This window comes from Polyodon spathula, chromosome 1 (genome assembly GCF_017654505.1).
Source record: "Polyodon spathula isolate WHYD16114869_AA chromosome 1, ASM1765450v1, whole genome shotgun sequence".
Taxonomy (NCBI): Eukaryota; Metazoa; Chordata; class Actinopteri; order Acipenseriformes; family Polyodontidae; genus Polyodon; species Polyodon spathula.
In genome coordinates, this window is record NC_054534.1 from 73153322 (window position 1) to 73177151 (window position 23830).

General features: G+C 38.3%; 1 protein-coding gene across 2 annotated transcripts in view; it reads right to left on the minus strand.

The window, feature by feature from the left end:
- Positions 1–23830, minus strand: part of svep1 (sushi, von Willebrand factor type A, EGF and pentraxin domain containing 1) — a 95537-nt gene that overhangs the window by 4648 nt on the left and 67059 nt on the right. The window contains exons 36-46 of one of the 2 annotated variants that reach the window (XM_041261686.1): positions 23302–23469; positions 19470–20142; positions 16462–19229; positions 15733–15961; positions 14232–14387; positions 13791–13854; positions 12952–13125; positions 11192–11365; positions 9953–10126; positions 8844–9020; positions 6234–6404 (exon numbers count right to left, since the gene is read on the minus strand). In XM_041261686.1, the coding sequence (XP_041117620.1) occupies positions 6234–6404; positions 8844–9020; positions 9953–10126; positions 11192–11365; positions 12952–13125; positions 13791–13854; positions 14232–14387; positions 15733–15961; positions 16462–19229; positions 19470–20142; positions 23302–23469 (4928 nt within the window). The remainder of the gene's footprint in view (positions 1–6233; positions 6405–8843; positions 9021–9952; positions 10127–11191; positions 11366–12951; positions 13126–13790; positions 13855–14231; positions 14388–15732; positions 15962–16461; positions 19230–19469; positions 20143–23301; positions 23470–23830) is intronic. The other variant, XM_041261696.1, reaches the window with a different exon arrangement.

A 23830-nucleotide genomic window follows, 5' to 3' on the forward strand; every position in this document is an offset into this window, starting at 1 on the left:
TTTAAACATTTAAACTGTAATCATCAAACTTGGGCAGAAATGTGATGTAGAAAGCTATTGTTGCTGTTGAAGAAACTTAAATCCAAATGGTTAACAGTGGGACAAATTCACAAAGCAGTCATTCCAGTGCTGTCTAAATGAACTCTACAAGGTGTCAAAAGTGTTCCACAGGGATACTGGCCCATGTTGACTCCAATGCCTCCCACAGTTGTTTCAAGTTGGCTGGAGTTGGATCTCTACTCCGAATAGCTTGTTCCATCTCATCCCACAGATGCTCAATTGGATTGAGATCTGATGACTGGGCAGACCACTGCAGTAGGCTGAATTCACTGTCATGTTCGTGGAACCATTTCTGGACAATCCTAGCCTTGTAGCATGGGGCATTAATCTGCTGAAAAAATCCATTAGCAGATGGATACACTGCTGCCATGAAGGGGTGCACCTGTTTGGCAATGATGTTCAGATATCCTGTGGCATTCAAACGTTGCTTTACTTTTATCAAAGGGCCCAATGTGTGCCATGAAAACACATCCCACACCATCACACCACCACCACCAGCCTGCAATGTTGATACGCAGCATGATGGATGTACTCATGTGGTTTTCTCCATACCCTAGTCCTCCCATCAGCGTGAAACAGCAGGAACCGAGATTCATCAGACCGGGCAATGTTTTTCCAATCCTCCAGTGTCCAGTGTTTCCATTCCTTAGCCCACTGCAACCGCAGTTTCTTGTGTTTTGCTGAAAGAAGTGGAACTCTGTTAGGTCATCGGCTGCCATGCCCCATTTGTGTCAAGGTACGACGAGTTGGGCATTCTGTTATTGGTCTTTCGGCACTAATGTTTTACTGGACCCGTCTGTTGCTCTGCACAATTCGTGTCAGCCTCCTTTGGCCTCTTTCATCAATGAGCAGTTTTCGATCAGTCACCTGCCGTTGGCTGGATGTTCTTTGGGTGGTGGACCATCCTTGATACACACGGGAAACTGTGCTGTTCAGGGATCAGTGCCACAAATGGGAAAACCATTAAAACAAAGACAAAATACATAGATATCAAGGACATATTTTTATTTACCTATTTAAACAAAAGATGCTGTAAAGTAAGAATGCTTTCAAAAATAGACATGTTAATAGATTATATTTATCAATTAACAAAATGCAAAAATGAGTGAACAGAAGAAAAATCTACATCAAATCAATATTTGGTGTGACCACCCTTTGCCTTCAAAACAGCATCAATTCTTCTAGGTACACTTGCACAAAGTCAGGGATTTTGTAGGCATATAGTCAGGTGTATGATTAAACAATTATACCAAACAGGTGCTAATGATCATCAATTCAATATGTAGGTTGAAACACATTCTGCACGATTAAATTGTAAAGAAATGACTGCAATCAACTCTTTAGTTTTTTAATTGGCCTATATCTATCTATCTATCTATCTATCTATCTATCTATCATAAGCCGATCTATCGATCTATCTATCTATCTATCTCATATACGTACTGTGGCAAAATTTTAGGCAGGGGTGGAAAAATGCTGTAAAGTAAGAATGCTTTCAAAAATAGACATGTTAATAGATTATATTTATCCATTAACAAAATGCAAAGTGAGTGAACAAAAGAAAATGGGAAAATCAAATCCATATTTGGTGTGACCACCCTTTGCCGTCAAAACAGCATCAATTCTTCTAGGTACACTTGCACAAAGTCAGGGATGTTGTTGTCATATTTCAATAACTGAAACAGAACTGAAACAGAAACAACAGCTGTGTAGGAGGAATAAAACTGGGTGAGGAACAGCCAAACTCAGCTAACAAGGTGAGGTTGCTGAAGACAGTTTACTGTCAAAAGTTATACACCATGGCAAGACTGAGTACAGCAACAAGACACAAGGTAGTTATATTGCATCAGCAAGGTCTCTCCCAGGCAGAAATTTCAAGGCAGACAGGGGTTTCCAGATGTGCTGTCCAAGCTCTTTTGAAGAAGCAAAAAGAAACAGGCAAAGTTGAGGACCGTAGACACAATGGTTGGCCAAGGAAACTTACAGATTACATCATGCTTACTTCCCTTCATAATCGGAAGATGTCCAGCAGTGCCATCAGCTCAGAATTGGCAGAAAACAGTGGGACCCTGGTACACCCATCTACTGTCCGGAGAAGTCTGGGCAGGAGTGGAAGACTTGCGGCCAAAAAGTCATAACTTCGACGTGGAAACAAGGCCAAGCAACTCAACTATGCACGAAAACACAGGAACTGGGGTGCAGAAAAATGGCAGTAGGTGCTCTGGACTCATGAGTCAAAATCTGAAATATCTGGCTGAAGCAGAAGGCAGTTTGTTCACTGAAGGGCTGGAAAGCGGTACACGAATGAGTGTCTGCAGGCAACAGTGAAGCATGGTGGAGGTTCCTTGCAAGTTTGGGGCTGCATTTCTGCAAATGGAGTTGGGGATTTGGTCAGAATTAATGGTCTCCTCAATTCTGAGAAGTACAGGCAGATACTTATCCATCATGCAATACTATCAGGGAGGCATCTGGTTGGCCCCAAATTTATTCTGCAGCATGACAACGACCCCAAACATACAGTGAAAGTCATTAAGAACTATCTTCAGAGTAAAGAAGAACAAGGAGTCCTGGAAGTGATGGCATGGCCCCCACAGAGCCCTGATCTCAACATCATCGAGTGTGTCTGGGATTACATGAAGAGAGAGAAGCAACTGAGGCTGCCTAAATCCACAGAACTGTGGTTAGTTCTCCAAGATGTTTGGGCCAACCTACCTGCCGAGTTCCTTCAAAAACTGTGTGCAAGTGTACCTAGAAGAATTGATGCTGCTTTGAAGGCAAAGAGTGGTCACACCAAATATTGATTTGATGTAGATTTTTCTTCTGTTCACTCACTTTGCATTTAGTTAATTGATAAATATAATCTATTAACATGTCTATTTTTGAAAGCATTCTTACTTAACAGCATTTTTTCACATCTGCCTAAAACTTTTGCACAGTACTGTATATATACAGTGTCTTGCAAAAGTATTCAGACCCCTGACCAATTCTCTCATATTACTGAATTACAAATGGTATATTGAAATTTCGTTCTGTTTGATATTTTTTTTTAAAACACTTAAACTCAAAATCAATTATTGTAAGGTGACATTGGTTTTATGTTGGGAAATATTTTTAAGAAAAATAAAAAACTGAAATATCTTGCTTGCATAAGTATTCGACCCCCACGCATTAATATTTGGTAGAGCCACCTTTCGCTGCAATAACAGCTTTAAGTCTTTTGGGGTAAGTATGTACCAGCTTTTCACATAGTGTTGGAATGATTTTGGCCCATTCTTCTTGGTAGATTTGCTCCAGGTTGTTCAGGTTGGTTGGACGACGCTTGCGGACCACAATTTTCAAATAGTGCCACAGATTCTCAATGGGATTGAGATCAGGACTTTGACTGGGCCACTGTAGGACATTCACCTTTTTGTTCTTGAGCCACTCCAATGTTGCTTTGGCCTTGTGCTTGGGATCATTGTCCTGCTGAAAGGTGAATTTCCTCCTAAGCTTCAGTTTTTTAGTGGACTGAAGCAGATTCTCTTGCAGTATTTTCCTGTATTTTGCTCCATCCATTCTTCCTTCAATTGTAACAAGATGCCCAGTCCCTGCTGATGAAAATCATCCCCACAGCATGATGCTGCCACCACCGTACTTCACTGTAGGGATGGTGTGTCTTGAGGCATGGGCAGTGTTAAGTTTGCGCCACACATAGTGCTTTGAGTTTTGGCCAAAAAGCTCTATCTTGGTCTCATCTGACCACAAAACCTTTTCCCACATCGCAGCTGGGTCACTCTCATGCTTTCTGGCAAACTCCAGATGCTCTTTAAGATGGTACTTTTTGAGTAACGGCTTCTTTCTTGCCACCCTCCCATACAGGCCAGTGTTATGCAGAGCTCTTGATATGGTTGACTGGTGCACCATTACTCCACTCCCAGCCACTGAACTCTGTAGCTCCTTCAAAGTGATTGCTGGCCTCTGTGGCTTCTCTCACAAGTCTCCTTCTTGTTTGAGCGCTGAGTTTTGAGGGAATGCCTTTTCTTGACAGTACCTGGGTGGTGTGATGCAGCTTCCACTTCCTGATTATTGATCCAACTGTGCTCACTGGGATATCCAAACACTTGGATATTATTTTGTACCCTTTCCCTAATCTATGCATTTGTATTACTTTATCTCTAACTTCTGTAGAATGCTCTTTGGTCTTCATTTTCCTTCAGATTCACAGCCTTACCAATGATCCTTCAACAGTGGGGTTTTTATCCAGAAAAACAGCAACTTTAATGTTCACAGGTGGAGGCCAATGGTAAGGTAATTGTGTCCTCGTTCACAGGTGGAGCTTCCATAGCCAGGGGTTGAATACTTAGCAAGCAAGATATTTCAGTTTTTTTATTTTTCTTAAAAATATTTCCCAACATAAAACCAATGTCACCTTACAATAATTTTTCAGTGTTTTAAAATAAAATATCAAACAGAACGAAATTTCAATGTACCATTTGTAATTCGGTAATATGAGAGAATTGGTCAGGGGTCTGAATACTGTATATATATATATATATATATATATATATATATATATATATATATATATATATATATATATATATATATATATATATATACACTGAGTGTGCAAAACATTAGGAACACCTTCCTAATATTGAGTTGCACCCGCTTTTGCTATCAAAACAGCTTCAATTCGTTGAGGCATGGACTCTACAAGGTGTCAAAAGCGTTCCACAGGGATGTTGGCCCATGTTGACTCCAATGCTTCCCACAGTTGTGTCAAGTTGGCTGGTAGTGGATCTCTACTCCGAATAGCTTGTTCCATCTCATCGCACAGATTTCAGTTGGATTGAGATCTGGTGACTGGGCAGGCCACTGCAGTAAGCTAAATTCACTGTCATGTTCGTGGAACCATTTCTGGACAATCCTAGCCTGTGGCATGGGGCATTATCCTGCTGAAAAAGTCCACTAGCAGTTGGATACATTGCTGCCATGAAGGCATGCACCTGATTGGAAATGAAGTTCAGACATCCTGTGGCATTCAAACGTTCCTCCAGTTTTATCAAGGGGCCCAATGTGTGCCATGAAAACACATCCCACACCATCACACCACCACCACCACCACCACCACCAGCCTGCAATGTTGATACGCGGCATGATGGATGTACTCATGTGGTTTTCTCCATACCCTAGTCCTCCCATCAGCGTGAAACAGCAGGAACCGAGATTCATCAGACCAGGCAATGTTTTCCAATCCTCCAGTGTACAGTGTTTTCGTTCCTTAGCCCACTGCAACCTCAGTTTCTTGTGTTTTGCTGAAAGAAGTGGAACTCTGTTAGATCATCGGCTGCCATGCCCCATTTGTGTCCAGGTACGACGAGTTGTGCATTCTTTTATGGGTCTTTCGGCACCAATGTTGTACTGGACCCTGTCTGTTGCTCTGCACAATTTGTGCCAGCCTCCTTTGGCCTCTTTCATCAATGAGCCATTTTCGACCACTGACCTGCCATTGGCTGGGTGTCCTCTGGGTGACGGACCATCCTTGATACACATGGGAAACTGTTGGGTGTGAAAAACCGAGCAGCGATGCAGTTCTTGACACACTGAAACCGACGAGCCTGGCACCTATTACCATACCCCATTCAAAGGCACGTAAATCTTTTGTCTTGACCGTTTACCTTCTGAACGGCACACATGCACAATCCATGTCTCAATTGTGTCAAAGCTTTAAAATCCTTCTTTAACCTGTCTCCCCTTCATCTACACTGATTGAAGTGGATTTAACAGGTTACATCAATAAGGGATCATAGCTTTCATCTGGATTCACCTTGTCAGTCTATTTCATGGAAAGAGCAGGTGTTCCTAATGTTTTGTACACTCAGTGTATACACACACACACACACACATATACATATGTCCTATGTATTTAATGCAGAATAAGGTCCATAGTATTTCTATCAAATGTATGGTGCCGCGAACCAACCTAATAAACAAAATGATTTCACAGACTTGACTAAGCTTTTGCCAAGCATCATCATGCTTTTACAAAGCCTATACCATGCTTATACCATGCTCCCCAATGCTTCCACATGCTTGGCTGTGCAACCTGACCTGGTGTACCCCAGTTTATAAGCTAGGAATTGTGTACACTGAGACCACAGTTTGGACCTGAACAAGGTAGTTCTCTGTACCTTTGCATGCGGGTGGTGGGGTCCATGTCCCATTTTCAAGGCAAACACTTCTACTGGATCCCTCCAGCATGTAGCCACCATAACAGGAGTAAGTCACCATGTCTCCATATTGAAAAACTGCACCCCTCGCTAAAGCGCTGGGAACATATATGGGCGTACCACAGGAAATTCCTATACAATAGATAAACATTGCATTATATTGATATGTATTTACTAAACTATGTATGAGAACCAGACCCTTTCCGTGATTGGTTGAGGAGGATCAGTACAGTAAATTATTAAAAACGCTATTCAATCCTTCATCAATGTGCACTACAATGGTTTTACTATCTTTCTCGCTATTAGTCATTCATTATCCCTTATCCACTCTGTGATGTGTAAACATTTCAAAATGTTCTGATTTTATTACATTGATACCTGCGCAGGCAAGCCAAACCTTTAACACTATAACCATGCATCGTATACATAAAATGCACTACAGGATTAGTTAGAACAATCTACCAGGCAAATCTTTAAAAAGCAAAACTACCAGAATTGACTTGTATTTTGTATTTTTTGTGTTAAAAAAACAAGACATTCTGTAAAATTCAGTAAAAACTCACTAATTTACAATATTTTGTTCTGTAAATTTACAGGCATTTTGTCCATTTTTTCACAGCACAGTGAGTCTAGTAACACGTGATGGTGTAACGAACTGTAAATACATAAATGAATGTCACAAACTTGCAGTATTAGTACATAAAAGCAGCAAATGAAACATACTGTCCATTACAAGCAATATGCATTATGTTAAACTGTGCAGTATTACAACATTACAGGACACTTGTGTTGTATAGGAAAAAGAACATAAAGCTAGGTATATATTAGAATGCAATCATTCTTCCAGATACACTTGAAAGCAATTGGATCAGAAGTAGGACCTTAAGGATGTACCTAGTGGGGTTAGAAACTCACACCAATCCTACATCTGATCCTGGGTTTCACAACTATCTTGTTTATCTATATAATTGCAATCACCAGGTTCCTGGGATTTAACATCCCCCTGTTAAATCTGCTCTGAGTTCACGTCCCACAGCAAGAATAAGTCTTTAGGTTTATTATTCATGCAGCTAAAGGGGGATTTCTGTGATGACTCACACTCCTGGCTTGGGATCATTGAAATAATATACAATATACTCTCTCGAATCTAAATCACTTGGGACTGGAACCTGATCAGATTACTGACTTGTCTAGGGTACCGACCGTGATCTCTACCATACTAAAAATTGCTTGCCTAGTCTCTGTTTAATGCTTTTGATAGCTACATTTCATTAAAACTAAGTAATTAATTCATGTGCTTACACACTTTACTATGAAGCAGATGCAGTTTTTTTTTTTCCTGCAAACTTCTGGTCTTGTTGTAAATTCTAAAGTCTAAATTAAGAACATATCTAGTACTGCTGTGCATGCACATGCAATCTAAAAACTCTGATCTTCCTAATGTATACCTTGGCAACACTTCATAACATTTACAGGAAAGCATGCAATGTTCTGGATATGGGCTCGGAAAGTCAAACACATAGCAAAGTGTAACAAAGCACAGTGAAAGAAAGTAGGGTAAAACATTGGCATGGTAGAGCAAAAAAGTGTAATTAAAAAAAACAAAAAAACAGTAACGTATGGTAAACTAGAAATATAGGTGCTTCTGTGACAAAAATCATGAGGTAATATTGTATGTAGATTGGCATCTCTAAAAGAATGGCTTGAAAAGTAAAAGACAGTGGTTGTAAAGTGTATTTGAGTATAGACAATATGAAGCAAGCATCGTAAATAGCTGGGGGGGGGGGATCAAATGTGGAAACAAAACAATAATAATACAGCAGGATTTGGCAGTGAAATGGTTAATTCTTAATGGTTAATTCTTAATTCAGTAAAGGAAAGTAACTGAGAATCATAGAATACAACTGTATACCAAATATGGAGACAATATCTTGAAGTGTGCTGTGTCTAAAATGCAGAAACCTTAAAAAGTATTTAATATTGCAGCCATGTTGGGTAGGGGGTCAGAGTCAAGGTCAACACACATTTAGCAGCATGCAGTCTTTATATAATACTGTAAATAACACATCACTACCTCAAATAGTCTAGATATGAAAGCAATCTCTCAAAGTGTTACATCTTTGTTCTCCGTAAACCAAAAAACTCACATGACTACAATACATAGTATAAGCACGAGCAAAGCATGGGAAAGTGCAAAAGAAATAAAGCAGATTTACCATGGTAGATTTTTGTAAGGGTTACTTTTATAAAAGGCAGACAAGTATAATGCTCTATTCAGTAATTAATTTACCTAAAACAATATTTCACTGTCTTTTTTCTAACATCATACAAATAAAAATATCAACACAGTTCATTTAAAAAAAAAATTACATTATTTTACTTTACGATTGATTGTTCCTATCATGTATCAGCTAAAACCACAAAGCTGTTCAAAAGGAACAGAAAGACGGTATGAGCAGGGAGAGATAAATATCCTCTATCTATGTGAAAACTAATGAATCATAATACATGTGGTAAACTCGACCGGAAAGGGGTAAAAAGCAGGTTCAGTGCTTTCACGGATTTACATACTTTCACATTTGACGGCAGCTGATGTCCAAGTCTGGTCAGTCTTACAGACAATTGTGGCAGTGCCATGGAGCCGGTATCCCATTGGGCAGCTGACAGACACTGTTTGGCCAACAAAGAAGACATCCTCTGAAAGGGTAACTTTTTCAGAGAGGCCTGAAGGTGCTGGGCAGGGTTTTGCTGTGGAATCATTTATTTGTCGTCACTTCATTTGCAAAGGTTGTAATTACATATTTTAAGACCACATAGCTTATTCATAATACAACAGCTTTTGCTCTTACTGCTTTTCATATACTGGTATAGAACATGTCAACTGAGAGAAAGGAATAGTATCTGGAATGGTTTGTAAACATGAAGCAAAATGCATATGTGAAAAAGATCTGTCATTTATCTGTCAAGAGGTTAAAACGACATGGCATTGCAAGAGTTCTTTTTTTACTGAACAACATGTGCAATAGAACTTTACTGATAGAATTCTCTGAATGAGCCACCATGGCTGTGCTGTCACAATCACCCGTCTGCCTTAGTGATTATTACTAGTTGCTTCTTAACAAGCTGGTGTTTGATAATGTGTGGGTAGGAGGTCAGAGTTAAGTTCAACACACACTTAGCAGCATGCAGTCTTTATATAATACTGTAAATAACACATCACTACCTCAAATAGTCAATATCTCAGTGTTAGGTCTTTGCCAGCCAAAAATCAAAAAAATCACATGACCAAAATACATAGTATAAGCAAGAATAAGGCATTGAAAAGTGCAAAATCATAAAACATGGTAGATTTTTGTAAGGGTTACTTTAATAAAGGCAGACAAGTATAATGCTCTATTCAGCCATATACTGGTTCAAGATGGAAATGTTAAAAACAATAGATGCAAAACTATGAACAATCTTAGCATATTGTAATGATTTTCTCATATGTTGCATTGTTTATTAATCACACTAAATATATGAAATTACAATAACATTATATACTACAGAATCCATAGTACTGGGGGAAAAAAAACAAAAAACAAAAACATAGTATACAATCAATATTACATGTATGTGACATAGTTTCCTCTAGTGTTTGCATGCTGAGATTCCACTTTAGGAAAGTTTAAAAAACTCACCTTTACATGTTGGGGTTGGAGAACTCCATGTCCCGTGATCTGTGCACACTGCTATAGGCTCTCCTAGGAGTTTATAGCCCTCATCACACTGAAACTCCACTCTGCTGCCTACAGTCAGGTTGTTATATTCAGCCAGCCCGTTCACCAGCAAGCCTGGGCTTTCACATATGACCCCTGAGTATTGACAATCATGATAGGTTATTAATAACAGCAAAAATAGATTTCTCTTTAGTAAAAATTTGCATATTGCAGTGAGCATTTCATGTGACCATGGTCAGGTTTGGTTAATACTAAGACCAAGGGGAAACATGAGGAAGCTTTAGGAATTGTGTGGCTTTCATTTTTTAGTCAAGGCAGCTTCATTTCAGTTTCTAGCTTCCAGAGTGTACAACTGCAGAGTGGAAGCTCTTTCAAAACTGGCCAGGATTATCTGAATAGTTTACAGGCTACAAAACTCCAAAGAAATCAAATAGTTTCCTGTGCTTAGTTTTAGATTTCCTGCCCCCAAATACATATGGTATTACACTTTACACTTTGTTGTAAACACTTTGCGATAAGGGGTTTAACAATTTCACTTATTGGTAAATCACACCTGTGCGTTTGTTTTTATTATGTTGTACTTTCTTATAAAAATTTGCCATAATAAAACCATATAGTAAAGCTGTAATAAAGCACATAGTAAAGATATATGATACAGCATATAAAATATATATATATATATATTATATATATATATATATATATATATATATATATATATATATATATAAGATATATATTATATATATTATATATATATACGGCAAAGGCAAACCAAGATAAACTATGGTAAAGGCAAAGTATAACGGTGGGAAAACTGCAAAATGACTATATAACTTTACTGTGGTAAACTGTTATAAGGGATGTGACTGTAATCCCTGTCTGAATACATTCTTTTGTTGTACAGTACTATAGCAAATGTTTATGTGAATTTCAATGTAAATTACATGGAAAGTGCAGATCATTCAACTATAGGAAGTTCTAATACTGAGAGGATCAGGTAATCTGGAAAACTTACAACTTTTAAAAACGGCTAAAACAAACATTACTGTTCTGGGCATTACGAAAGGGGAAGGTTAGGAAAGTCCAAGAATGGCCTGATTTATCAGGCATGGGCTATCACTGTATAATAATTAAACCTGCAGTTATGGGTAACTTGTAAAGCTGAAACTGAAAGTAACCAGAACAGTAGTACAGTACCTTCGCACACTGGGGTTGGTGTGCTCCAGGAACCATTAGCCTGACAGGTAATGTTCTGAGGGCCAGCTAGATGGAAACCAGAACTGCACACAAAGCTAATATTGTTTCTGTAGGTATCACCGGTTGCCAAGGCCACTGCATTCTCAACAGAGGGAGGAGTCCCACAAGATTTCTCTGAAACAAAAACAGTAGAAATTATCACCTTTACATTTTAGTCTTTGACATACTCTATATAACCAAGAAAAGGTTTTCAACTGAGAACTAAGTAACTTGCAAAAATACACCCCTAATCTCATCGTAACTAGTTAAATAGTTTCAGTGTCTTATAATAGGGCTCCTGTTTTTCAGTTTTTATTAATTTCATTTTTCTGTGCTTATTTGTGGTTATTTTCGAGTTTATGTAAATCTTTTTTTTTTTTTTTTTTTTTCTGGGCTTTTGCTTTTTATATACTGTATGAAATTATTGTTTTCGGTTACTTTCCAAAATGCTTGGCCGTTTTTTTGTCAAAATATGTATAGTTGTAACAGTACTTGCACACTTAAGTTGTACCTTCTTTCCTTTGCTTTCTTCCACAATGAAATCATTTTGATTAGGACACGTTCTTCTGGGGTTTTTGTGTGTAGGCATTTTTTTACATTTCACCATAATTTTCAATTCTGTTTTAAATACTCTGTATCTTAACTGTAATACAGCTTTACATCCCGCTAACAAGCCTCCATTCCTGATTGTAATCTCGTTTGGAGTAGAGTGTGTAGAAATGTTTTGCCATTCTGTAGGGTGGATTTAAAGCAGGTTCCCAACACTGGTCCTAGAGTCTGCTGGTTTTCATTTCAACTGAGCTCTTAATTGCTTAACTAGACCCTTAATTGAACTGATCATTTGCTTAATTAGAATTTGTAATTGCTTTCAGCTCTTAAACAGTAGCAGAGTTCAAGTTACTTATAAAATGTCAGAGCTAACCAGAGCTCTGCAACTGTTAAGAGCTGAAAACAATTAAAAAGGTCTAATTCAGCTAATTATCAATTCAATTAAGGGTCTAGTTAAGTAACTGAGAGCTCAGTTGGAATGGAAACAAGTAGACACAGGGGGACTCCAGGACAGGTTTGGGAACCACTGGTTTAAAGTATTCAGAATGAATCAATGATAGATGCAAGCCAGGAAGGAGGACCATTTTCCAGCTGCACTGGGAAAGGTCTTTTTTTTTTTTAATGGGACAAGGGTGGTCAATGTGAATTTAGTATCCATTTCCACTGTTCCACCTTTCATTTTCTTTGTATCGGGGGTGTTTTTATGATTTTATCAGTTAAAACAGAAATTCAGAAGCCCTATTTATGATACAATACTCAAAACTGGGACTGGATTAGACTATTTAGTAAAGAGAAGTTTCTAGACCTATGGAGATATCTGCACTGTTGAAAGAGTTAATAGCAATACCAGGGATGGAAATAAGACCCATTTCATAGCAATTTGATCAATTTCTGGTTTTACTGTAAGCGTAATCAGACACACCTGAGCTTGTTACCCACAGTATACATTGAGACTGATCAAGCTTGTATCAAAACCTGGAATACTGCTATGCAATCAGAGTCTTATTTCCATCCCTGAATACGCTTAATGGTTTCTTGGTACAGCACGGTGGTGTAATGAGTGATGTTAAAAATATTTTAACCATTATCCAGACACACACACACAAATTATAACTCTCCCAGAAAGCAGCGACATCGACCTTGTTACATGTTAGATCCTCCGCGTTACTTACGCACACACTGTGGGGCTGCTGGACTCCACTGTTTATTAGCCTTGCAAGTGCTTCTGCTGTGTCCCTGGAGCTCAAATCCGGGGTTGCAGCTATACACAGCCTCACCCCCCAGCATGTAGTCATTCCCCTGAACTGAGCCGTGCTCTACTGATGCAGGCTTCCCACAAGATACTTCTACAAAAGATAGAGTACATGAGATCATTACAGTAACAACACTCCATTCCTTGCAAAACCTTGTATTTAAAAGTGCTTATTCTTAGAGGAAGTTGATAAAACAAAATCTGTTTCATTGATTCCAACATACTGTACAAATCCTGGTAGCAAAAGGCTGCATGCAAATTAATATTATACACAAAAAAATCTTAATATCCCTGCTGAAAATTCCAGCCATGACTAACACACACCAGAGCCAGTAATGCTGGTTTTGAGCTGGATCTGCTGATTAATAAAAACACCAAACAATGATGTGTGTGCTAGTTCCAATGCTCAGTTTTATTTGTTCATGTATTTTTTTAAATTAAAATCAAACGTTTCTGCAAGTATGACAAGTTTAGTAAAAATCCACTTATGTCTTCAATAATAAGAGCTTATTCTTAATCTATTAATCTATAACAGGTATTCAAATTCATGTGTGTTAGATCTATTCGTAAACATAAGAATAGCTGCATTTGGGACAGCTGTGGTGAGCGTTTCTCCACCATTTATTGTAATTTAAGTATTCATAATACTTGTTGAAGCAGTTAATAATAACTGCTTTGAAACCGGACAGATCTGTTGGCTTTAGTACTGTGTTTTTTTTGTATTACTACAGTCTCATGGTCTTGAAATTCAATACCTACTTGCACAAACAGGTTGCTTTCCACTCCACACTTTGTTTGCTTGGCAGATTCGTTCAGCATCACCCTGGAAAAAAATAAAAAATATTGTTACATAGTATGGAATTGTAACAGGCAGTGCGGTGAGATGCACTGCCATCAAGGATCCTGTCCCGTATTGGTAAGATGAGAAAAGTAAAAAGCTCCACACCCATGAATGCAGACGAGCCTGGCTTTTTTGCATAGTGTTTCAGATGCTCGTTTGCAGTGCGCAGGGCTGTCAATTTAAGCCTATTCTTGACTCTGTTTAAAAACAGAACTGCAGCTTAATTTGGTAACCATATACTCTTTCAAACAATGCTGATTCCCTGTTTATAAAGTTTTTTTTTTTTTTTTTTTTTTTTTTTTAATGCACTGAGCAATACATCGGCTTGTGCTGCACATGCCTTTACTGTAAAACAGTACCTGTATTTCATAACCTGCATGGCACATGTAGAGCACGTTGTCCATAAAATGGTATCTGGTTCCAATCACGATGCCATTCTGTGGTGGACTGGGCTTCTCACAGGACACAGGGACACAAGAATCAGAAGAAAACAAAGGGGTCCAGGTGCCATTGGGCTAGAATAAATCATAACAAGTTGAATTAGCAAAAGATCATATTTTTCAGTACAGTAATCAGGAGGACTTAAGACCAATAGGAAGTTTCATGCCCACTGTGAACCAAAAGCTTTGTTTCAGCTTCTGAGCCAAAGCAACAGATGTTATCAAGCTACTGAACCCAGGAGTCACTGAACCATGATCCCCTTTTTATTTTCTTAACCATCTCGCTGGAGTACAAAGGTAATTGCATATATATATATATATATATATATATATATATATATATATATATATATATATATATATATAAAGTCTACACCCCCTTTCAAAATTTTCACCTTTTGTTGCCTTATAGCCTGGAATTAAAATGCATTAAAATAGTTTTTTTCATGTATCTACACAACCTATCCCACAACTTCTAAGTGAACAAAATATTCTAAAATTTTGTATAAAATTAATTAAAATTAACAACTGAAATAGCTTGGTTGGTAATAGCAATCCTAAATTAGCTCAGGTGTAACCAATTGCCTTCAAAATCATCAAGTTAAGTGGCCTCCACCTGTGTTAAATTGTAGTGATTCATGTGATTTCAGGATAAATTCAGCAGTTCGTGTAGGTTTCCTCTGCTGGGTAGTGCATTTCAAAGCAAAGACTCAACCATGAGCACCAAGGCACTTTCAAAATAACTCTGGGACAAAGTTGTTGAAAGGCACAGATCAGGGGATGGGTATAAAAAAAAAAATCAAAGGCCTTGAATATCCCTTGGAGCACAGTCAAGATGATTATTAAAACGTAGAAGGTGTATGGCACCACCAAAACCTTGCCTAGATCAGGCCATCCCCCCAAACTGGATGGCCGAGCAAGAGGGAAACTGATCAGAGAGGCTACCAAGAGGCCAATGGCAACTTTGCAAGAGTTACAGGCTTTTATGGCCAAAACTGGTCAAACTGTGTATGTGACAACAATATCCCAAGTGGAGTATGGTATGTAGATAATTTAAACATAAACTTTGAGACACTGACAACTGACACAAAAAAAATTATATATATATATATATATATATATATATATATATATATATATATATATATATATATATATATATTTATAGATATATATATTAGCCTTGTAATGGTACATCCATAAACATTAGCCTTGTATGGTAGGCCTTTTCTTTTAAGGGGTTTAGAGGTGAAATATGTTATGCTGATAATTCTGAAAGTAAAACTATAAACATAAATGTGGACCAACCACAACCTTCATAAATCGTAGTAAAAAACACACAGAAGCTGCTGGCACAACTATACCCTGTGAAAACATAAAAATATCACAAATTTACATGTCAATTTTAATATCTACTTGCCTGGCATACAGAAATATAATCTCCAAGCAGCTGATAACCTGCCACACAAGAGAGTGTGATGCTACTATTTAGTGTGAATTCTGTGCCTGTGATTATCAGATTTTTCATCAGATTCAATGGCAAAGGACATGACTGTGGTTTGCATCTGATATCATGTGTGGACCAGGCTCCATCTTGCAAACAGCTCTGGGTGTCTGCCTCTGTTTCAAGCTCATATCCTTTTAGACATCTGCAGAATAAATGAGGTTATTAAAAAATAACAAAACACAAGTATACTTACTGTACACCTATTTAGTTCAAGATAAGTAGCTTCATATTTAAGTTGGCACTATCTAAGAAGTTCAGTACAGTTACTTGAAGTGAACACTTTACATGAAAAAGCATAAGGTAAACAATTCATGTGCATGCACTGAACCATAGCATAAGTTAACATTCTTGGGAACCTGCTGAGCTTGTAAATTTAATTGCAAACGTGTTTTTCATACAGCTTATCCCTACAATGTTTATAAATATGATGAGCTTAAAATTCTTAGATGCAATTATATAAAAATGGGTACACAGTCTCTTCATCTGAAGTAGATCATTTTTACTGTTATTAATTGTAAATGTTGAGTATCCTCTAAGTCACTAGGCTTTAGAATGCAACAGACTTTAAACCAGCTGTTAATATTGTAAAATGTTGAACACATCAATTACAGAAATATGTACTTGCACAGTATGTATCCTTACCTGTACTGAACTTTATTCCCAAATGTATATGCATCGCCTATAATTTTGGCATTGGAAACAGAAGGCGGTGATCCACAAGCCACTGGTTCACATATTGGATATGGTTTACTCCAAATGCCATTCTCTGTACAGATCACATGGGAATTGCTGGTCATCACGTATCCAGACATGCATTTGTATGTTATAGCATTTTGATACAAAGAGCTGCTTCCATTGATAAATGCGTTGGGGACTGAAGGTGGGGCTGCACATTGAATCTCTCCACAATATGGAAAACCAGGATTCCAGGAGCCCCCACTTTCACAGGTAGCTTCAGAAGGTCCCAGTATCCTAAATCCTTCTCGGCACTGGAACTGTACCTGATTTCCACAGTTGTAATCTTTTCCAAGCACAACTCCATTTTCAATAACGGGTGGCTGACATACACAAGGCTGACATAATGGCAATTGTCCAGTCCAGGAACCATTGGTTGAACACTTCAGAATAGCACTCCCAGTTAGTTCATATCCAGGGAAGCATATGTAGTGAACCAGGTCACCATAGCTGAAGCTAGAACCATTAACGTACCCGTGGCTTATATCTTCTGGGGGATCACAAATGACAGGCACACAGCGTGGAGCCTCAACATCCCATGTCCCATTACCTTGGCACACCAGATTTGATTTCCCTTGCAGCGTGTAACCTTCTTTACAGTGATACTTGACTACCCCTTTATAACCGAATTCAGATCCAACTGCTTCACCATTAAGAATGGCAGAAGGTCTTGAACACACTACTGGTCTGCAAACTGGTTGTGCATAACTCCAGCTGCCATTAGCAAGACATGAGCTGACACTATCACCTTCAAGGACAAATCCAGGATTACAACTGTATTCCACTTGTTGTTGATAAGTATATTTGGTTCCAGCCATGGTGCCATCTTCAGGAATAAATGGTGGACCACATGAAATGGGTATGCACAACGGTCTAGTTCCAGTCCATTTGTTATTTGCTTGGCAAGTGCTTGTATTCAGTCCCTGGAGATAGTACCCAGCATCACACTCATAATATATCACACTCATAAAACTAAATGTGTTGCCAATGATTAAGCCATTAGCAATTTCTTCAGGTGTGCCACAGGACACTATTCTACAAACAGGGACTGCACCACTCCACTGTTTACCAGAAATGCATTGTCTAATAGTCTGTCCCTCAAGTTCATAGCCTGGGTCACAGCCATACTGCACTAGACTCCCAAGCATATTGTCTGTCAGACTGACAAACCCATGTTCTGGGGCAATTGGAAGTTCACACTCCACTGGGAGACAGACTGGTGCACTTCCATTCCACAAACCATTATCCTGGCAAACTAATATTGAGTTACCTATAAGTTCATACCCAGCGCTGCAGCTGTAAATAATCACAGTGCCATGTAGGAAGTTCATCTCCAAAGGATCCACTACATCCAATTTGGATGTTACTGTGGGTTGGTGTTGAATACCAGGAGAGTGGCCCAGATCATACACTGTCTCCTTCTCCAGTGCACTATTTGGGTCAAGAACTTTCACATATTCTCCAAAGTCAATGTGTGGGGGCAGACCACAGTCTGTAGGCAGGCATAGTGGTGTAGAGCTGGACCAACCTGACTCTTCACATGTTAGCAAGGCATGGCCAGTAAGCTGAAAAGCAGGAAAGCAACTGTAGATGATGGTGGAACCATAGCTGTGATCAACCCCTTCCACAAAACCATTTTCTATAGGTTGTGGTGCCCCACAGTAAATATTTTTGCAAACTGGTGCCTCTGCATCCCACTGGCCCGTCTCCAAACAAGTGAGCTTCCCTTGTCCTTCAAGCTGGAAGCCTCTATTGCATGTATAGGTCAGTTCATGGTTGTATTGAAGTTTTGAATAAAACACCTTTCCATTGCCTATTTCGACAGGTTTTGGGCATTCAATTGGCTTGCATTTTGGTATACCTCCTATCCAAAGACCATCTTCTCCACAAAGAATAGTATTGTTTCCAAGTAGCTCATATCCAGGTTTACAAGTGTAGAGAGCTGTGCTGAGGTACGTTAGACCCTGAACATCTACAATACAATTCAGAATCTCTTCAGGCTGTGGGCACTCAACCGGAATGCATTCTGGTAATGGTGTGCTCCATGAACCATCGGCCTGGCAGATAACTGATAACTCTCTCTTTAGTGTAAAGCCATTCATGCAAGAATATTTGACAGTGCTACCAAAATACTGATGTGAGGATGATGGTTCTCCAAATGGCACATCTGGAGGTCTACCACAAGACACAAGCTTACAGACAGGGAAAGAGTCATTCCACTCTTGTGAGGGCATACACCTCATAACTGGGGATCCATGCAAAACATATCCTTCCTCACAAGACAGCTTGACAGTTCCAGATTCGGAGTCTAGCCCTTTGAGGACTAAGTGATTTTCTTCTAAAGGAGGTTCAGGGCACTGTACTGGAGTACAAACAGGCGCTTTTGTTTTGCTCCACTTTCCATATTTAAGACAGGTCCAAATGGCATCTCCTCGGAGCTCGTAGCCTTCATTGCAAAAGTATTCTACCTTACTCCCTACTTCAAATGCACCTCCTTTGTAATAACCATGTTCAATAGACTGAGGTGTTTCACAGGTTAGGAGAACGCATGAAGCAGGAAACTCACTGGACCACTGGCGATTGGCTTGGCATACCCGGACTGAACTACCCACCAATGTGTAGCCAGGATCACAGCTATAGGTCACTTGGCTTCCATATACTAATGTGCCTTTGTTCTGTGGGGTTAAAAAAAGAAATGGAAATGTCAATGCATTGTAGACACTCTGTACTCTTCAGTATTAATTAAGAAAAGACAAAACAATCACCCAGACCTAATACGTACTCAATAGTGCTGCAGTACATTTAGAAATGCTAGAACAAAATCCTTTAAAAAGTCTATGAGATTTCCAGTTAAATGTTTTCATTGAATTCATTACATTTCTTAAGATAAAATAAGTAATTGATGCACAACATACCACAATGTGCCCATTTTTGATCTGAGGGGGCTCCCCGCAAGGTATTGGTTGGCAAGTAGGCAGATTCCCACCCCATTCGCCATTAGCTTCACAGGTCCTCTTCTTGTCTCCTTTTATATAAAACCCCCTGATGCAACTGTAAGCAACCACTGCCCCAAAGCTGTAGTTGGTTCCGCTCACATAGCCTTTATCAATGCTGGAAGGTTTCGCACAGCGCACAGGAATGCACTGAATAGCAAATGGAGAAGGAGTCCAATGGCCTCCTCTAAGGCACGTCAAAGAGGCTGTTGTGTTGAGTACAAAGCCCTCCTTACACTTATAACTCACCACTGAATCAGTGGCATACTTGGCTTTGTCAATAGATTCCAAAATGGCGTGGGATAAGTCAGATGGTTTTTCACAAAAGTCTGCAATACAGCGAGGCATCTGTTTTCCTTCAGGAGGAGACCACTGACCCTGGGCATTGCAGACAAGCTGAGAGTTGTCTGCCAGACTGTAGCCATCAACACAGAAGTAGATGGCAACATCCTTGTAGAGTCGATGCCCAGTCTCTGGGAAAGCATGGTCTACATGTGGGGGATTATCACATGAACGTGGGACACACTGCGAAGAGTCATGACTCCAATTGCCACTGGGTAAACACTCATTACTTTCTGGGCCAATCAGGGTGTATCTAAAATATAAAAAAACATGTATGTGCTTGTACTGTGGTGCTGTTCTATAGACAATGCTGTATTTTTTTTCAAGGTCATTAAGTATTTCAGGATTTCTGTGAAATGTACCCATTGTCGTGTAATATGTAGTTCCCCAAGAAAAGTCACAATTCTGAAAGAATAGTGTAAATATACATATTTATTTATCACTTAAAAGTAAATACAGTTTGCCTTATTGATGCACTACATTTTATACTGTATGTAGGAACCTGGCAGCCGGTTTAGTTAACTTCTGGCAAATGACTAAACATATTGCATAGGCCGTCATGATTTCTTCAACAAAAAAGACACCAGTGGCATCAAAGATCATAAATACTTCTGCTAAAGACCACTTTGTCTAGTACAACAAGGGGATTGTGGCAGAGCAAAAGCTCTGTCTGTTCATATTGTGGGGTTTTGTTTATGTTTTGGTGGAGGTTGGCAGGGTTGGTGTTAATTACTGTCCCTGCCAAAAACATGTGAGAATGTGGCTGCTCCTTTTACAGAATGTGACTGTGACTGTTCCTTTTATAGAATGTGGCTGCTCTTTTTACAGAATGTGGCTGCTCCTTTTACAGAATGTGGCTGCTCCTTTTATAGAATGTGGCTGCTCTTTTTATAGAATGTGGCTGCTCCTTTTACAGAATGTGGCTGCTCCTTTTACAGAATGTGGCTGCTCTTTTTATAGAATGTGGCTGCTCCTTTTATAGAATGTGGCTGCTCGCAATATGCACCAATTATTCTATTATTCTCACATGTTTTTGGCTATTTCAAGTGTCTTTTGTTATTTTTACATTTATTCATGTGTTTATTTTGATTGATAATTCACTGATGGTGAAAATAGGATGTCTTTAAAAGGTGGACATTATAAAAACAAAATATTCTACAATTCAGTATTTACTATTTTCAAATAAGTATTTCAATATTTAAGAACATTTGTTGTATAAGACCTATACAGAAAATGATCAATTTTGAATGTAACGCCACTATTTATTTATCTATTCATGTTTTACCATAAAAAAATAAATAAATCCAGCCCTATCATTAAGTAATGGTCACATGCAAGGCTTGCTTACTCATGCTCTTTTTATAATCAATAATAAAGCATACTGTTAATGCAGACTAAGTAATCACAGCTTCTTTACCAATGTACTGTTTCTTTTGTTATGTCCACCATAGCAGTCTCTCCTTAAGATCACCTGTTCGAAATAGAGCTTTCATAAAACATTTTCCTTCAGTGGCAGTGTACAGTAAAACCAGGCTTGTAGCCAGAGCCTAAAATAAGGTATGTTTATTTTTTACAATCTTAAATATTGATAAAAGCTTTTAAAAGAAAGTTAATAGTCTTCTAAGTACACATTTAAGTTTTAGGAACTAATCAACACTAGATTGCTTTAGAACAGCGATTCTCAAACTGAGGGGTGCAGACTGTATCATGGGGGGGGGGGGGGGGCGAGAGAAGGTTCAGGTTTTTTTTTAATTTATTCATTTTTAATTACAGCGCACATCTTAACCTAGGCTATACCATATGAAGGGGCAGATACTTTATTTGGGCTTTATTACCTATTTTGATTGGATCCCCAATAATACTTCCACCAATCAAAGGGTTGCCTAGAGTACGTTAATGTTAAGCATTTTTTGTTCTTTTTTTAGAAGGGTTTAATTAAGTAACAGCCAAAATGGTTTGTGTCAAGACTTGTTGAAAGTCTGTAACAAAAATGGTTGATTGTTATTGTTGATACGTTGTAGATATGATTATGACTGCATGCACCGTGCAGGTACCGCAAAGTCCAGAAACAAAACAAAACGTTAAAACATTTTGCACGGTATAAAACTGACCTGATTTTGCCAGTGCTTGCTAGTCTATTAACCAGTTTGAAATTCAAAGCAAATAAAAGCATTTTCGTTGCGGCTTTATTGTTTAAGATTTCACACGTGGCAGTATTGCCCTACAATTACTGCATGGTAGTACTGCGATTGTTCCACTGTGTTATGTTGTGAACCATAGTTTTAAAACTGAGACAGCAAATGCTTATCGTAAAAGTTTACTAGTTCTTAAAATTAAGGGCCATATAAGAACAATAAATAACTAATTGGAAGGCCTTCTTTGTTGTTCTCCAAGTTGCTGCAGTACAGCGTAGATGCTATAATGAGTTACTGTAAATAAGATACTGTTTTTGCAGACATATTTAATGAAGTAAACATTTATTTAAATGTTTTTGGAATTAAAAGTATAAATCCAAAACTGTTACTTTTTTTGTGAACATGCTGTGAAAAAAATCTGCCGAATTTAATACCAGCCAAAATGTCCCGTTATACGGTATATATTAACTTAAAACAAATCTTTATGCTGACACCTCTAGGCATGTCAAAGTTTGTAGATGGCGCCTTGCACCTGACTGGTGCCTTTTAAGCTTGCATATTTCTTGGATGAAGTCCTCTGCCATCTGTTGATATGTATGTTGTTTTTTAGCTTGCTGTGTAGTAAGCATTGGTCACAATCGGTGAACTGTAATTTGTAGTATGTTAGAATTTAATACTACATAGTGAATACAGTGGCAGTATTTCGTTTGTGGCTTTAGGTTAAAAAAAAGATCCTTCACTGTATGTACTTCGGTGTCCGTACAAACTAAAAGAAAGATGGTCATATGATATGGTGTGTGTGTGTGTGTGTGTGTGTGTGTGTGTGTGTGTGTGTGTCTGTATGTGTGTGTGGGGGGTCAACTACCACAGACAAGAGGAATAAAACTGCAAAAATACATTTTAAATAGATATGTACTAATACATGTTAGTCTATTACATTAGTTCACTGGTTTTCCTTTGTAAGTGGAGTTATCTTTCCTAATATATTAGTACATTCTGTAGGTCTTGCCTAGACTCTTATACAGGTCTGCAGTGTTGAAAATTAATATAACAGACTTTTTATTACCACACATACTGTTGGGTAAAGAGAACAGAACTAAACTACTTCCTTGAACTACATTCCAGGCATGCTTGATCTCTTTCCAGATATGAACAAATAATTTTAATTAGAAAACACTACAGATTGATATAGTGATATAGATGTACTTGTTTCCTAATTTGTTTTGCCATTATTTATTGTAAAGGCAAAAACACTAGTAAATAAATAAGCAAATTACCCTTCTTTGCAGGTGTAGTAAATTTTATTCCCCAAAGTGAAGTTTTCCCCAATGATGTCAGCATCTCTCGCAGCTGGAGGTGGCCCACAGAATACAATCGTGCACACTGGGGCAGAATCATTCCATTCACCAGATGCTTCACAGGTTAGTGTTGAAGAACCCTGCAATCTTAAAAAAAAAAAAAAAAATTAAATTAGTGATACCCACTGCCCAAGATTTCAATTATCTCATTATACTTTTGAGGCGCAATGCTTACAGTGCAAGTAAATACTGTTGACAGGAGTTTGTCCTCAGAAGACTAATTAATAAAACTAAGGTCTCAATTTACTTCAAAGCTAAATTTGAGAAAATAGAAATTGGCACAATACATAAAGAAAATGGGGCTCAATACTTATTAAACTTATTGTAATTTAATTGAGCTGAAACAGAAGAGCAACCTAAGAAATAACTGGGGCTCTACTCAATCTAAATTAAATAAGATTTTATTATATTGCACAGATTCATGAGTCAGCTATAAAAAGTGTGATTT